General features: G+C 43.1%; 1 protein-coding gene across 1 annotated transcript; it reads right to left on the bottom strand.

The window, feature by feature from the left end:
• Nucleotides 1-349: 349 nt before the first annotated feature.
• Nucleotides 350-17,507, bottom strand: KIF23 (kinesin family member 23). The gene is given in 24 exon segments (XM_035569428.1): nucleotides 350-469; nucleotides 2,048-2,118; nucleotides 2,245-2,326; nucleotides 2,608-2,690; nucleotides 3,728-4,006; nucleotides 5,848-6,153; nucleotides 6,526-6,705; nucleotides 7,437-7,610; nucleotides 8,078-8,235; nucleotides 8,447-8,605; nucleotides 9,174-9,333; nucleotides 9,860-9,979; nucleotides 10,070-10,149; nucleotides 10,477-10,579; nucleotides 11,079-11,200; nucleotides 11,349-11,461; nucleotides 11,879-11,920; nucleotides 12,853-13,023; nucleotides 13,614-13,723; nucleotides 14,269-14,405; nucleotides 15,085-15,190; nucleotides 16,763-16,891; nucleotides 17,329-17,398; nucleotides 17,497-17,507. Coding segments are annotated over 24 exon segments (2,982 nt in total). The 3' UTR covers nucleotides 350-453.
• Nucleotides 17,508-17,956: the final 449 nt, after the last annotated feature.

Below are 17,956 nucleotides of genomic sequence, written 5' to 3'. Positions count from 1 at the left end.
CTCTTAAAGTGCATTACTGCATCTAAATAAATAGCAGCGTTTATGCCTCTTCAAAACAGAGGACCTGACAAGGAAGGGGTAGTGACCAGAAAAGAAGTATATTATATAAAAAGCTGAAAAAATACCAAAGGCAAAAGCCTTGTGTCATTACTCTATAAAGATACGTCTTAATAACAAAAGCATCATACGTACAAGACAGAAGGTGTTCCTCAGAAGTCCACAGCACATAACGGCAGGAGCCCTCCCACCCACCCCCGTCTACTGAAGATATATGCACCCATTCATATGCTTCTTTGGGATTGCAGACAGTATTTCCCATTTAGCTACCGCCTAGCACAGGCCATTATAAAAATAGAAGCCTGCAGTGATAACAAACCGGTTAGTTTATCACTGGCAGCAGATAGCATCAGTCTGATAAAATCAACAGGACTCCAACGCAGCAGTACGTTACGTTCATGGCTTTCTTCGCCTAAAAGAAAATAAAGTCAAGTAACTTTCAGATTTTCCACGGCAGCAGTTTTCCAAAACAGCAGCCTATTTACCTATCCTGTTGAACGTATACATATCACAGACTTCCTACGCTAACAAATGCTACAAGCCAACAACTTATTTATCAAGAAGCAGTTGTTTTTCCCACCCCCCCAAAATAGCCATGAGCTTAAAACTCATTGAACTGAAATAAAGCTTTGTTTAAATAAACACAAGCTTCAAATCAATATGCAGGCCAACTAAATGATTTACTACCATTTTACAAAGCTGTAGCAAGGCTGCAAGTAGTAGCAGCCAACCTGAACGGGTCCAGTTTCCAGTGAGAAGTGGAATAGAGCGTATACTAACACGGTGACAGACATTCATGACCTTAGCTCAGAGACTACTCTCATTTCAGGATACTCCTTGAAATACCTTTCCACTATAGAGTTTAAAACCTTAAACTCTATATCCAAACAACACACACCGCACAAAGTGAGTGTAAGTTTTACTATTTCAATTCTAAATGCGATCAGTTTGGTTCATTTTGGCCTCACAAATACCTCTTCGCCTCTCCAGCCCTCTCTCCTGCCTGTACACGTCTTGCAAAACTGCAAGTTTTCTTCCCCTGAGTTGAATAGGTGGCTTCCACAGCACTGCCAGCACCTATCTGCAAGAGGCCAAGTCTGGATATCGAATTCTGTTCTGCAACACCTAGTTTAGCAAAACTATCATATCCGAAGCATTTCTTTTATAAGTGAAAGATTTTATTAGATGTGGGGCTCAAATGTTGGGCACTAGCTTTACAAACTGCAAGATCATTTCAACTTTTACTAGAAACTGAGGCTTCCGATTTGGTACACTTGCTGCGTGATTGCCACTCTGACCCCACCACGTTAGGGAATGATAAGAGAGCCCTGAAAAATTCAGTGTTATCTACGCATTCGAAGAGGAAGATTTCTTCTAGCATGACTAAAACCTGTGCTTCCTTAGCAGATGCCTTGGCAGTTGCACAGCAGGTAGCAGCTGAAATATTAGCTACTTTCAAACACACTGTTGGGTATATCCCAGGATTGCCTCAGCTCCCTCTGTTCCTTCAAAATGAATGCTAGCGTATTCGTAACCTTTAATTTCAATATATCTGAAGGTGCAAATGGAGTACATTTTGCTACAGCAGCATCTGATACAGGCTAGAGAGACTAGAGAAGGATACAGCTTAGAATTCTGCCACTGCCATCGCCAACCCTGTACCAATTTTGGCCTGTCAGGCATGCTGCAGTCCCATTAGTCAACTCTGATTTGCTGCAGAAGGACAAGATCAAACCCTGACATTCTGCTCACTGCAATGAATACAGAGACCACGCAAGACCATGTCTTCTGGGTGACAGTCCCCTACAGATTCATACAGTCAGGGTTTCCAAGAACTGAACAAGCCTGTTCATCTTAAAGCATTAAAGGTGTACGCATCCCAAACCTAAAGCAGGAAGGGCAGCAATATCATGGGGGAAAAAGTGTTGTCTCACTTTAGATGTTGCCAGGAAAGAACACAATACCCAAACTAGAGAGGAGAGACACTTACTTGGGCTGAGCATGATGCTGATACCCAGGTCCAAGGGCAGACCCTGCCCTCATCTCCACTGCGACGGAACACTGAGAAGACACAGAGGCAGTTAGTTCTCTTGCTAACCCCACCCTAGCTCTCAACATTAAAAATCCTCATCCAGATCAAACATGACACGTTCCATCCTTCCCCCCCCCTCTTCCTTTGTAGCTTACTCTGGTTTCCACATCAGTCCATTCAGAGTCTGCAGCATCCTCTGGTGGATCAGGATTGGAAGGTGATGATCTCCGCTTTCGACTGAAGGATGAGCATGGAGGGAAAAAAATGTTACTAGAGCGTCATGTATTTTGATAGATTCCCGTACGCAAGAGAATACATTTTATACTTTCCAATGAAATACGTGTCTCTCAGCGACAGATCAGCCTTACCAGCAGCTCCAGTACCTGAAAGCTCCTCCAGGTTACTTTTATATGATTTCAGGTTAGACACAACATTCTGCTATTTAATCATTAGGACAAGAATCAGCTACTTGTGCACTACTGAAGTAGTGTCAGAACCTAAAGTTCAGAACAACTCACCCTGTTGGAGATTCCTGCTTCAGAGTCTCTATCTCTGTGAACTGCACAGCCTGTCCACCACCCCTGGTTTTGAAGACATCACCCTGGAAGCCAAAATCATTTAACAAGTTACAGTTACTAAATCATTACGCCAGCAACAGCGCCAGTTTCCACACAAAATCTTAAGTGCTTAGAACAATAATTTCCTTTCAGTAGCCAGTAAGCATACATGCACAAATACATTCTCCCCCGTTATACGTAAGATAAGGCACAACGAACATCTACCCTGATTATCATGCAAGATACACAGAGAACAGTCACTATGACGGGCTTCTGTCTGTTCAACACCTAGTTATTGCTATAAGATATGCAGAAATCATGTCACAGGCTCAGTTTCAGTGCTTCCACTCAACAGCACAAACAGGTATGTTACCTATGTGAGGCTGCTCGGACCTACAAGATTACCTTACAGGAGTGAGGTTTTTTTATTTTTCATTTTTTTTTAATAAAACTCAAAAGAAAAAATGCAATATCGAAAGGCCTGTGACCAAAGGAAAAATGAACCAGAAGCTTCTTGCTATGAATTATAAAGAGCTCTCAGTTTGCCTTCGGTAAGCACAGTCAGCATTTTGGGACACAACCATTGTTAGTGTTCAAAGCTTAGGTGACCTCACCAATTTGCTTGTTAGTTGACTGTTAGGAATTACATTCCGGAGCATTTGAGCATCCATCACTGCTGCAAGCTTACTTATTCCACTAATGGAAATCAAATAATGTTCCAACAAGACTGACTCCACAAGATCAGCTGCAGCCACAAGTCTAAGAAATTCTCACTATAAATGGATTATTGTGTTTTACTGGGGGGAGGGAACGACATGGACACACGATACACCACTTAATTACTTTCAGGAAAACTGGTGACTGAGAAACAAGCTTATAACGGTAAATATAAAGTAACAACAAAGTTCAAGAACAGCATTTTCAGACTCTAAAAGCTCCCTTGAATCCAACTGCACAAAAATCCGATCTCTTAGCACAGCGAGTTAAACCTACCCTCCTGCAAGCCTGCAGCACAAATACATTGCCAGACATGGGATTTGACAGGGTTATCACAAGTTCACCACAAAGGTGTTTGCGTTACCTTAATTAGTTTTGTTTCAATCTCCCCATCAGAGGCTAGCTCCTGGTGCGTCAGCATATACTTGTCACACTTAGCTAGTGCCTTTTCGCTTGCAGCCGCTACCGTGATGGCATGAGGGACGTGCGGCTGCATGACCGTGTCAGTGGGCAGATTAGAAGGTGGCTTATGATCTACCCATCTCTCCCCAGCTGAGCGCGACCGTCTGTGTCTGAGACGAACCGGAGGTGCGTTCTGATCAGAGTGGAAGAGAATCAGAAGAAATCAGCACGCAGGAAACATCTCAAAGGATATCATTAGCAGAGTGAATTTCCCAGGTCTGGTTAAGATGCGTTTATCTGAAGTTCAAAGCTTCGTTCCCAAACTGCTTTCAGAATCCATCCTGAAAGGCAGCATTACAAAGAGCCCTGTAAAGGATTCTTACTGGTTTATTTCTGTGCCAACTCTTGTTTCTTGTAAATTTTAGGTGTTATCCAATCAGTTGCATTCCCTACATAGTAACGTTTCCACAAGGAGAACATCTTTATCTTTGGTAACGCTTCTCCTAAATTTCCAGGTTAAGTCTGATTGCTATAAACATATTAACCAACCTGAAGAAAGACATTTGGAAATGTTTCCGTAGATTCAGTCATGGATCAAGGAAGGAGTTTTGAGGTAGCAAAGGAAGCAGACCAAGTATGGATTTCCAACGTCTCTAAAGGATGCTAGGTCTCATAATACTTCTGAGTAAACAGAGCAGAGAAAAAGGAAGCGTCCCCTGTGCTAGTGTTATTGCTTCTAAGCTAAGCTGCTGGAAATCCATGAGAAGTGATTGAAGTTTGTACATTTTTAATCTTATGGTCATGAACATTTTCAGTTGCTCAGGAAAGCCAGAAAATTCAGGAAACTTGTTTAAAAAAAATTGGGTCTCTTCAAGGCCTTTGAGCAAGCATTTGAAAAAGTACTGCAGACTTATTTATACACTAAATTTTGCAGACCTCTGTAAGTCATAGTGAGGTTAGATAACCCAAAGCTATGAAAGCAAATCCCATCCACTGTACTTTTAGATTATGAGCAGCAATTGGGATTTCTTTTAGCAATAGACTTGAGACGGGCCGTGCCCTTTACAAATATAAAGCAGCTCTTAAAAATTAAATGTGCACAGAGACATGTGGCTTTCAGAAAAAGTTTAAATTAAAATTGGAGAAAACACTCAAGATCCCCTCCTCCCCCTTTTATTGGGCAAGTACTTATTGTTAACACTTTGGGGAAATAGTTCTGCCAGGGTGCCTTAAAAGTTCTGTTCTAAAGAGAGGACACTGCTACCAGTCACACGTTACTGTGGGAGAGGCCACATCCCTGATGGTTCGTTTACTGGTTAATTGGAATAGCATCTGCTTAAACACCCATTTCATATTTCAAAGGGCTGGCAAGTAACAAACTTCGAAAACGCTGTCAAAAAAAAAAAAGAGTTTACCATAAGTTTCCCCCCTCCTGAGAAGCTCTCTCAAGAAGGCTGATTTGAGGGGGCAGGGTGTTGTACAATTCTCTTGGATTTACCTGAGCCACTGCGACAGAGCTATAACGTGATAGAGACAGCACCGATACAAATAATTTGCACACATCGATTTAATGAAAAATAAGCAAAGCCCCCCGCTTTTAACGCAGACATGAAAATTTGGGAGAACTATTCTAAGAGAGCTAAATTTAACAGTTAAAGTGAGATATTTGCCCAAGCTCTATTTCCAGTAGACATTTGCATATATGGCTCATAAGACCACCAATTAAGCTGCCCAGACTATGGTAAACTGCAGGCTGCAAGACAGACTCGAGGAGACAGACAAATTAAAACAAAGACACTCATAGCTAGGAAAAAGGTCTAGCTAGTTCAGAGTTCCTTACAAGAGCTATCTACACACTAACAGGAAATAGACTCACTGCTTTTAAAAAAATTTAAATGCCAAATTAAGAACTTAAATAGAATAACAACGAGACCAGGAAATAGTACTGTGCTATAAGAAATAAATTTAGGGAAAAAAATCGAATCTGTTTTAGGTGTGCTCAATGTAAGAGAGCAGTTGTGATGAACTTTTGAGCCAGACTAAGCAATGCTACATTTAGCTTTTGACGGGATCAGCACTAACCCTGCAGCATTGATCCTCTTCTATTTCTAGCTCATCTCTACGCCTGGGAACCTCAATGACTCCAGTCCAGCACATCCCTCGCCTTCTGTCTGAGGTGTTATAGTCTCTACTTTGTTCTGGTTCTTGTTGTCTACTCCTTGCATTAGAAGTGCCACCGGTATGCTTGTGCGAAGGGGTTTTCTGCTCCCATTCCATAACACAGGAAGCCACAGAAATGCTGCTACAAGAATTAGAACGTCTGTGCACCTGGGGGTTGCTCACGAGCCGCTGGCTGCTAGGGACTTGAGTATTTAAATTACTAGAAGGCTAGAGAGAATGGGAAAGAAGTTAGTGAACATACAGAACTGTCAACTTGTAAGGCAATCAAACAGTGTCACTGCATATTGTCAGTATTCAATTCGGCTATTTGAGCTTAGGGCTTTGGGGAGCTCCTGTGTTGCAGGGACAGCATTAAGAATCGGGTGTTCTTCCAGTTCTAGGAGCATTAGGAGACAGGAGCACAAATAAAGAACACTGATAAATACAAGAGGAGAAGGAAGAATTCAAAGAAAGCTTAGTCATCCAAGTTCTGTGCTCGGGAACTATTTTCTAGCCACTAAAGAAAAGCAGTCTGCATTTTAGTTCATTCTTATAAATAAGCTTGTCCCCATATGAAGGAGCATTTTAAAGGTAACTTACAGGTACTGGTGAAGGAGACACTGATCTCTGGACAGGCTTCTCTCTGTCTCTCTCCCGTGAAGGCCTCTCTGGCTTTTCATTCTTTGGTTCAGTAACAATGGCCTTCAGTTGCTTCAGTTTTTCATCTTTGACCCAAAGTTTGTTCTGCATTTCCAGCTGCTTTGCTGCTACACGACGCTCCTACAGAGAGGAGAGAGGAAAAGCATGAAGTACATTATACAAAAGCACAAGTAGTGCTGAAATTTTGAACAGGAAACACAGTTTTTCCCCATTTAGATACGAGCTACGGAAAATAATTATATATCAAGCTAAAAAGATAGACTTCTCAGATTATAAACCAGTACCATGTTTATAAACCAGTTTATAAGCCTTATTATAAACCAGTACCATTTTGCTTCCTAAATTAGTGGCAAATTGAAGCATTGTCTAACTATAGTTCCATCAGTGGTCCTGAAGCAGAAAGCAGTCCTACAGTAGTTTAAGGTAATCCTTCGGAATTCCTTTGCTTATTGCTCATCAAGGGCATATCTGAGCAAGAGTTTACATGAGGATAAAGAGGAAAGTCCAATATTGGGCTTCTACTGACAATTGGCAGAATGAAAGAATCACTCCCCAGAGAGCCACAAACCCAGAAGAACAAGTTCTAGATATTGAAGTAAAATGGAAGTACGCAGGAGAGCTACTCTAGCTGTATCACAAGCCCCTGAGGAATTTATCCTATCATACCACGTTTATAAAAGTTAAGATGGAAATGTCTGTTCAAGTCTGTAATTAAAAGACAAACTCATCTTCAATCTTAACGCTATTACAAAAGAAAAAAAAACACTCAAAGCCCTCACAAAAACAAGCTCCCCAGCTCCCCCCAGCATGGCTCCGTTAGACAGCTCTAATATTTATGGCAGTGTACTTACACACTCCTTCTCCCATTTCATGGTCGTTTCTGCCACCATGCCTTGCAGTCGTGCCTCCAACCTACGCTTGTCGGAAGCCTGACGCTGCAGTTTCTGGCTCTTGCTTTCTAGTTCTTGTTGAAGATTACGCTTGTCTTCTTCATAAATTGTAGCAGTTTTCTCTAAAATTTCAATCTGGAGGAAGAAAGGACAAACTTAGCTACGCACAACCATCTAAGCCCAGAACACCAGGTTAAGATACACTAGAATATATTAGCTGTTGTACCAATATATAAGATAAGAAGTCCAGATTCCAGAAAGTTTCAGATTTTACAACTTTTAAGAAAGTTGCCCTTCTTAATGTATTAGGAAAGGCCTTTGGCACACAGGGACATGGTTTAGTGGTGGACTTGCTAGTGTTAGGTTGATGATTGGACTTGACGATCTTAAGTGTCTTTTCCAACCTAGATGATTCTAGGATTCTAGTAGGAAAACCAGAATGCTAGAAGTGTTCATTAGAAGTTTCCCACGAAGTACTTTTAACCTTGCCTCTAATATCCATCTTACAAGCACTTCTGATGTCAAGAAGTTTGCCAAACAAGAGACAGAAAATGCATGCTGTGCTTAGGTGTTGTACAGCTTAGAGCAATATAAAAACTAACCTTGTATTCCAAAGTTTTAATTTTCTTCTCCAGACGTTCTAGCTCCATTTTCTGTCCTGCTATTGTTTTCTCTTTTTCAGACAATTTTCCTTGAATATAGTTTTCCTTGGATATAACACTGGAATCAAATTCTTGCAGCGTAGTCTTAAACGCAAGCACTGCAAGAGAGACAACACACTTTACCTTCTCTCCCTATCCCCATAGCATCAAAATGAGTTCTTCTCTTCTCCTACCAACTTAACGCTACCAGCTACTCCATTACCTTCAAGTTTTCTTTTTAAGCTATCAATCTAGACAAGAGAAGAGAAGCTGTAGTAGTAATAAGGGCATCAAAAAAATCTAACTCCACATCGATGTTAAAATTCTTACCATTTTTGGCAAATTCTTCTGACAACATTTGTCGTAGTTTATGGCGTTTTTCCAGGACTTCAATAAGCTTTGGAAGTGTTTGATCATCATTAGGATCCAATAGCTCACATGAAGGCAATGGAGGAAAGTTCTGCAAAAATATCTCAGAAGCAGATTGCTCTTCTGTTTCTGTAAGATTTAAAGCCAAGAAAGTCAGTCAGCAAGCTACAGAGCAGACAGTTTCTATTTGACAATGCATAGCCACAGATCATTCCACAATATTCTACAGCAGACAGAACTTAGGATAATTAAAACTACATGTTTTTCAGAATAGATGACAGTATTGAGAAAAGACTAAGTGTGATATTTTTGATTCACTCCCTTATAACACCTTCAGGCAACTCTTGATTTCTAAGGTGGGTCCAGAGTATTCAAAAATAAAATAAATCGAAGTTTCATCTTCAGCACAATTTCCTTTCCAGAGCTGCAGTAATGGACCATGAATTCAACTCATCACCAATAAAGAATTACTCTGAGATTTGTAGTGTAAGCCCAATTACTGCTTAAGTAGTACCACTGTACGAAAAGAGCAGCTCAGGTGTAACTGTTACAGAGAAAGCTCACAACTAACAGTTTGATGCAGTTCCTTGTGTGCCTTTACGACTCAAATAATTTGTTTTAAAGACATCTTCATCCCCTAAGAACAGCACAAGCCAGTGCTGTAAAGACCCAGTGTTCTTGTATTTACCTCCATTGACTGGGCCACCCCGCATCTCCAACTTCCGCGCGAGTTCTTCTCTGAAGGCCTGATTCCTAAAGCGCCGCCCTGGTGTTAGGCCGCACAGAGGTCTATCAACAGGTCTTGCCACTTCAACTTCCTGAGTCATTTCTGCAAAACGCATGACTTGCTGCAAAAGAACAGAAGCAAGCTCAACAATTGAACTAAAGCAGTCCAAATTAAATTTGAAAGTGATATTTTAGATCAATAAAAGTTTTAGCAGAGACATTATCAAGCTATAATCTCAACTATTTCCCAGCCAGATAGCTTGCCAATCCAAAGCTGAGTGTCTAAAAATCTTACCAGTAAGATCTTCCCTACTTCAGCCCCCAAGGAATCATGAACCTGACTGTGCAGGTGCCTTAAGTTCCTGCAAGTACTGTCATAGTGGGGATGAAACACCTAAATATGACTATTTAGACAGCTATAAATAAGAGAAGCTTCCTACCTATCTTACATGCAAGTAAGAGTTGTACTTTTTAAGTGGACAAGTAAGATTTAGAGGACACATTTGCCCTAGAGTATTATACCTGATTACCTGAAGTGTCCAAGCAACAAGTTATCACTCCTGCCACCTACTAAACAAGTACAGTAATTCAGTCATAAACACGAGACAAGAGGAGGTGAGGATGAGATAAGAACTGCAAGAAAGTTACCAAGCTTTCTTCGTAGTCCTCAGCTTTAGGATTAACGCATACAATCATACGCACTTTTCCTTCACCATCAAAATAGTTCTTGAAGAGATGAGTCAGCTTGGAATCTCTGTATGGAACCATCTTAAAGCAAAGCAGAAGAAAGGTCTAGTAAGGTTACGTTACACCAGCTCTTCATCAGATCAAAAGATAGTTAGATGATGGGTTGCATACCTTATTTGTTCCATACATCTGGTTTTCCCGTAGAACTTCAATACATGTTCTTAATGTCATTAGTGACTGATTAATATTACCTTAAAATAATGAAAAAGAGCTCTGTAAGAAGCTATTTGGATCACGTTCTCGAATTATTTAGCAGTTTACTTAAAGATAAAGCCCCTGGACCCTTAAGTCATATTTGTTAGATAATCATTCCAAATAATCTGAAGCATTCATGAATTTAATAGCTTCTATAAAGAAGCTTCTAGTTTCCAAACTGGAGGATTAAGACTGTCAAACCAGATAACTGAACATCATAACAGAACGTTCACTGTTCCTACAATTTCTTTACTAGGAGACAACACTAATGTAAACATATCCCAGCATCTAAAACTAACAGGCTTTCTAAACACGGCACATACCTGCTTCTCGCAACCTGTTCCCTTCAGCTTTTGTTCTATTAGTCCTTTCACTTCCAGCGAGATCAACTAAGGACAGCTGGCTTAAAGTGATTTGTTCTTTCTCCTGTTACAGACAAAAAGTAAGACAAATTATTAGCATTCTATTCCCTGCCTTCTAAGGGGGCACTGGAAGAAAACACGCACACCTCACAATCCAACTACGCACCACTTCTTTGTGTGTGAATAAGTTTTATCAAATCCTTTCTGTCTTAGGCCACAGGACAGATTGTAACAAGTGTGCTCACTCAAAGCCTCAAAGTCTTATATTCTTACATTCTTAATGTATTTTGTTCAAAACAGAGGTGAAGAACAAAGGAACGGGCAGCTTTGTTGACCATTTTAATGCTCTACTTTAATTATAAATAGGAGACTAACTTCGTTAAAGACTTCAGAAATTTCATAATTTTGATTCACTTCAGAACGAAACTTCTAACGATCAAGATGCATATTCCTGAGACAAGGTAACTGTTTCAGAAGGCCATATTACAAGATTCTCTTTTTCTAATTTACCTATACATACATACGCACACAGCTCTTCTTTAACAACCTGCCCCAGAATTCACCTGTAGCACATTATCTCCGTCTGCATCCAGGGGTGCCTGAGCCAACTTTATTATAAAAACACTGTGAGATCGGCTAGATTCTCGATTCAGCTGAGTGTTTGCAATACGCCTCTTCTTTTGACCTGTTAAAAAACAAACACATTCCCTCCAGAAGTCTGTTTCATTTAACAGACTTGTCACCTAGCAAAGCCAGTTCTGTTATCAGCATGGCAGCGTAAAAGATTACGAGTCTGTACTAGATGTAATAAGTTACTTTTCAAGATTATTTACCTTTCCAAAACACTTCAAAAGCTTCTTCTGTAGATTTCACCTCTACTTCTGTGCATCCTGTGACATACATATTGTGATTCTGGTCCTCACGAAGTATTTTGGATTGTGGAGGTCTTAAGGGCAAGGAAGGAAAGAACAATAAAACTGAGTGGAGGTGTATATACAGCAGCACGTTATGTCAAGCAAGTTTTCTTTTAAGTACAAAATTCAGACTGAATACATCAATCATCCATACAGCAGATGTAAGAGGAAGTACAAGTACAGGGACACACATTCAGCAAGGATTAGTTACACTTCAGCTACTGCTTTAATTTAGAAGCCACGTTTAATTGCAATTCTTACTAGAAATCATTGGTTTGAACGGCAGCTATTGTTCTTCTACATGCATATGCTCATACAGAAGCAAGATGGCTTCAAGAGCAGTCTATATTTGCTAGTTAAGCAAGAAGAGATAGAGAGTCAGTCTATTTTCTGCTTCTACTGAAAGTAAACGTCACTTTTCAATAGTGGGAATATGCTTATGCACATACATAAAGTCACCATTTCGCACAGGAGTGTTGCAATTGTTCCACCTAGCAAAAAAACAGCGTTAAAAATATTAAGTCATTCAGCTTGTCTGAAATCATTTCATATTTAATGCACTGTAGCTTCCCTAAGTGGAAATAATCCAAGATTTTTCCTAGGCTGATTTCTGGACATAAGCAAGACACTAAACCCAATTTTAATTCTTTTTTAAAAAGCATTCGGACATTCAAACTCATTTGAAAAGCAGTACCCTGGAGACTGCTCTCAATGTTTTGGTGCAATAACTTGTTTTGCTCTAGCCGGTCTTTATAGATCAGCCAATTCTTTAATTAACACATGTACCAGTAGATATGCATAGTGTTTTCTTCAATGGACTTAGAATTAAAAAATATGTTCAACTAAGTTTGATTTGCAGATTCTTTTCCCAAAAGTCACAAGATTCACTGATTTTAGACAGCAGCCAAGTACACACCTTCCCCCCCCAAAAAAAATCAGTAATTCGCTTATGAGACTACTCATTTCTGTTTCTATGGAAATGACTGGCATTGAGCGAAGAGATACGCAAGCGTACATCAACTGTAAAGCAACAATAGCAACTTTTGCCCAATACAGTTATCCAGAGAAAAATGTCAGCTATGGAATGGCTTACTCTTCAAGTTGCACTCACCAGCCAGGAATAGTACTTGCAGAGCGGTATGAATAGACTTAGAACCTCAGCAGGATACATCGCTGCCTAACAAATATTTCTTAGCATAGTGGGAGGCAAGTAAAGGGAGCGCTAAGTCTTAGCATCAACAGAACAACCACCAGCACTTGGCACACTTAAATACTGTCGTCTGGACTCCTTACACATCACCTTTTCCTATGTGACTTTTTGAAGCGATTCACATGAATGAATAGAGCCAGACTTGACAACAGCCACAAAGACAACATAGCTCTCTCAAAAGCGTAACCAAAGCTTACAAATATTCATACTGACTTTGGTTTTATCAGCTCAAAGGGAGCTTCCTCCAGGAGGTCATATATGTAGTTGTTGTAGATCTCGATATAAGAAACAAAAACACTGTAGACATTGTCTTCATCAACTTCGTCCACTTTGCAGTGATCTTGCACGTTTATCATATCAGCAAATTCCGGGTCCATTTGTCGCCTGCTGATAACACACAACAAGTGATTGCAATGGAGCATCCACAGACAGTTAACTTGGCAGACAGCGACTACAGTCAAAAAGCAAGTCTACTGACAGGTGGCACGATCCGAGAACAGAAAAGCTCACCCTAGAAACTAAAACCAACACATCACTTTGCAGTCCCATCAGATTAAAAAAGTTAAAGTAGATAGATTTTCATCCAGCAGTGCTGTACTTGGTTGCAGTAAGAATTTTTGCCTTGCAAAAATCCTGGACGTTTAGCATTTGGATCACCCACCATTCAGCAACATCACTTTTTGCAAAACACCCTGAAGTTCACGGTATCACTACTTTATCAAATCACAGCATTTTATTTATCGGAAAATGGGTACAAAAAATAGCCTTATTCTGCCTGATTCTAAGTTTTAGAATCTAAATGTGTCATTATGCAATTGCTCAAACCACATGAAAAGTAATATACTAACTTTTCATTAAGATATTTTTCTTCTTTCAAAGGAAGGCTAAAAAGACACCAAGGTAATTTAAAATCGCAATTCCAGATTAACATTTACGTTAAGTAATTTGTTCTGCACGTTACAATAGTTACTCACTTGCCAGATGGAGTTTTGGGAACAGGCATGGCATCTCTTTTCTGTCGCTCTAATAGAGCATCTACTTCGCACTGAACATCCACACCATTCTTGTCATCAAGCTTAAAAACCTGAAGAGGGAACACGTTTAGACAACACAATGATAAACACTAGAGAACACGAGGTGCTGGCCAGCAGAAGACGAGCTATTTGATCAGGCTGTCTGGCAACCAGCAGATACCTGACTAACGCCCCCTCACTAACACTCAAAGTGCTGGCTAATTCCAAGCAGATTTAACAGGTATTTCCAAAATACAAAATTTTCACAGAAGCTTCCAAGCTAGAATACTACCAAGGAAAATGCTTCCAGTACTGCTTCAAATATATTTAAGTAGCAAAAAATCAGAGAGGCCTTACCACAAGAAAAACTTAACAGCATCTCCTATATTATTTCAGACACGGAATGAAACCTAGTCACAAGATACAAAAGCCACAGGAAACCAAGTAATTAAAGAATAAGTGACAATTACAAGGACAGCCAGACCATAGGCCTTCTTGAAATGTCTGTCCTAGATACCAGGCCTGCCTCTTCGGCCGCCTTCCTCAAATATCACGGTTTGGTTTTTTAAGACAGGAGTTAAACATTTTAAACTTTTTAAAATGCAAAACTACTCACAAATCGCTTGGCCTGGAAGGGTCCTATGCTGTTGAAGATCATATCCAAACACCGTGGGAGAAGTCCTCCGTCACCAGGAGATCCTGTCATGGTGTGCGTTTTCCCACTGCCTGTCACCCCGTAGGTAAAAAGGAGACCTAGGAGAGACGGAAGAGTCTCAGAAAAGCTTGATTATATTCACACTCCGTCTGTCTTGGGTAAAACATACTTGGGAAAAACGATGACTCCCTTGGAGCAGCTACCAGTAAGCTATCCCAGCCCACCAAAAGCCATTCCTAGTCAATACCAACGCGTGCATCTCTCATTGAGGCACACTTCAACTACAAGTCACAGTACTTAGCCTGTATTTGGAAGTGAAAACGGAAGGAAGCCACTAAGCCCCAGGTGTAGAGATCTAATTTATTTTGGACATTACTGAGGAGATTGACATTAGCCAGATACCTCAAGGACCAACACCGAGACATCAAACTGTGCCCAGGACAGATTGATTTGTCTCTGTGGTCAGTCTTCAGGTGAATAAGTCATCCCTTTCTGCAGAAAAAATGCTTCTTCTGTTAACAGTGTACAAGGTCACTCCTTGACGCACATAACATGCGCTCCATAACGCAGGTAAATAAGTTTACAAGTAATGAAAAACAAGAGCAGCTCCCAGGGAAGTCGTACAGAGGAGCTGAACCACAACAGTTTCACTGCAAACAAGGTGTGTACGTTTTTACCTAGACAAGCTAAGAAACCTTAAGACATGCAAAATCATAGCAATACCAGAAAGGTGCAGGGTAGACACACAGAAGCGGTAGAGAACAACTACTTCCTTACCATTTTTCCCACGAATGAGATCTTCCACTAGAGGTTTAGCCACCACATCAAAAACGTCCTTCTGAACAACGAGGGTGCCAAACACCTCTTTGAACGAATACTGCGTCTGAAGCAAAGAAAATACAGCGCCCTAAACCTTCCGCTTCCCCGTCCAGAAGTCATTGCTTCAAAATGCTTCACTCTTTAGAACAGCTTTCCGTCAGCTTAACACAACGACAAAATCTACGTTAGGATCACGCCAGCGTTCGAACACACGCAGCTGCTCCACCACGACTATTCCAGGAATAAGCTACGATTTGCAAAACAAAGCACAGCAACCGTCCAGTTTTTATAGAACTTAAGGCCCCCAGTAACTGGAACGATCGCAAAGCCTGACCTCCCGCGCCAACAGTTTTCAGTGCCAAATTTCTGTGTGAGCTGCAGTCGTCATCTATGCAGGCACTGAGCAAAGCAACACCCACAATGGCCAAAGCCAGATTGTTCCAGGTTTTAGCCATCTTCTTTTAAGTTCATGTCTTTTTCCAGCCAGTTCCAGGATGGGTTTTCAATGCATTCCTGATCAGTCTGGCCACTTTTCATCAAAACGCTTATTCACATAAATAGTTGAACGAGGAGTTCTTGAACAAAGGTTTGTTTACGGAACTTTTGATTAAACCTTTGCCAATTTTATTTAAGACTCTGAAGATAACTTTATATACTTCAAGGTTCTTCCATACTGAAATCGGAAACAAAGTGCACTGTATTTTATTGAAATATTTTATTTCAATAAAATTATTTTATTTTAAATTATATAAATAAATAAAATAAATATATCGAAATATATATAAATATATAAATTATAATTTATATAAATTATATATAATATATTTATATAAATTATAATTGGTATAAAATAAAATATAAATAAAATTATTATTACATACATAAGTAAAATTATTTATTTTATTCTGTATTTTATTGAAAGGGACCTGCAAAGATTAGGCCCAACTGCCTGACCGCTTCAGGGCTAACCAGAAGTTAGAGCTCGTTAACGAGGGCATTGTCCAAATGCTTCTTGAACACCGGCAGGCACGGGGCATCAGCCACCTCTCCGGGAAGCCTGTTGCACAGTTTGACCACCCTCACGGTAAAGAAATTTTTCCTAACGTCCAGTCTGAGCCTCCCCCGGTGTGACTTCTGTTCCTGGTGTCCCCTCATCAGTTCCCAAGGAAGATATTGGCACCTCCCTTCCATCTTCGTGTACATAACCTACAGCTTCCCCAAACCCAGTACACGCACAGGCGTGGAAGCGCTGCTCTTCGCCCAACTTCAGTTAAGGATAAATCACCCGTTAATTTCATTTATGCCTGGTTTTGCATAGAGCTGGTTTCTGTGAACCAGCCCTTTGCAAACAAGTCCTTCCAGCAGCCCACGGATTTGACAGCTTTACTTTTGTCCTTTCACGCTCACCCCTCCACCCCACAAAAGGATCCTTATGTGCGCAGGGGATACACCCGATGGCCAAGGAAATCGTGCCTTTTTACTCTAGGCAGGCTTCTGAATTCGGAAACCGGCTCCCCTGAGCACACAAACCATATGGGAGCTGCTCTGCAAGCTGTGGCGGACCCCGTGAGCCAGCAGGGAACCCCGACAGTGGGGAAGGGGCTCCCGCCCAGCCCCGGCTGCCCCGGGCCCTTACCTCCCGGTACTCCCCGTTGCGGAACACCCTGTACCCGTCGGGCGGGTGGATCTGCACCGTGGTCTCGTTGATCACCTCGATGCAGCACTCCTGGTCCTGGCGGCTGAGCGGCCGCACCCTGCAGTACACCTGGGGGGGACGGGACGGGACGGGGGGGGGACAGGGCCCGGCGGGGCGCTCAGAGTGGGACCGGGGGAGGGGACCGGGAACCGGGGGGGGGGGGGGGGGGACGGAGATCGGGGGACAGATGGACAGGGAACCGGGAGATGGGGACCGGGGGGGCTGAGGCTGACCGGGAACCGGGAGAGGGGGACCGTAGTGGGGCGGGGGGAAGGGACGGACCGGGAACAGGGAGAAGGGGACCGGGGGGGCACCGGGAAAGGGGGACCGGGGGGACGCACGAACGGACCGGGAACCGGGAAGGGGTGACCGGGGCCGGGGGGAGGGGGGCGTCTGGGGGGGAGGGAGGTATCTGGGGGGCCGGGGGGGGGGGGCGAGTTCTGGGGCCCGACCCCGCTCCGAGCAGCCCTCCCCCGCCCCCCGGTCCCCCCCCCCCCCGCACTCACCCCCACGGGATCCTTGGGCCCGGGGGCGGGCGGCTTCTTCAGCGCCGGCCTCCGCGGCGTCTTGGCCCTACTGGGAGAAGGAGCGAGGCGTGAGGGGAGGCCCGGGGGGGTGGGGGGGGGGGCGAACCGGGCCGAGGCGAGGGGCTGAGGGGCCGGGGGCCGACTTACGCCGCCTTCATGGCGCGGGGGGCCGGGGCCGGGGGTCGCGGTGCGGGATCGGGGTCGGGGGGGGGGGGGGGGGGGTCGGGGCCGGGGCCTCCCCGGAGCCGCTCTCGGCGCTGCCTCCGCCCGCGCGCCCGCTCGGATTCAAATGCAGCCAATCAGCGCGCGCGCCGCCGCGTAGCGCCGTTGCGTCACGGGGGGACGCCGCCCGCCCCGGCCCCCGGGCGTTGCCGTGGTGACGGGCCCCCGGGGCGCGGCCTGCAAGCGCGGGCGCCCCCCGCTGGGCCCTCGGGGCCTGCGGGCCCGGCTGTGAGGAGCGCGGGGTTGTGGTCACACAATCACGGAATGTCCCCAGCTGGAAGGGAGCCGCCAGCAGCCCCCCAGTCCAAGCCCTGATTCCACACAGCGCCACCCCAAAATCAGCCCCTGTGTCTGAGAGCGTTGCCCAAGCACTTCCTGAGCCACC

The sequence above is a fragment of the Cygnus atratus genome, chromosome 11 (genome assembly GCF_013377495.2).
Source record: "Cygnus atratus isolate AKBS03 ecotype Queensland, Australia chromosome 11, CAtr_DNAZoo_HiC_assembly, whole genome shotgun sequence".
Classification (NCBI taxonomy): domain Eukaryota; kingdom Metazoa; phylum Chordata; class Aves; order Anseriformes; family Anatidae; genus Cygnus; species Cygnus atratus.
The sequence above is the reverse complement of the archived record's forward strand: the minus strand, read 5'-3'. Positions and strand labels throughout refer to the sequence as shown.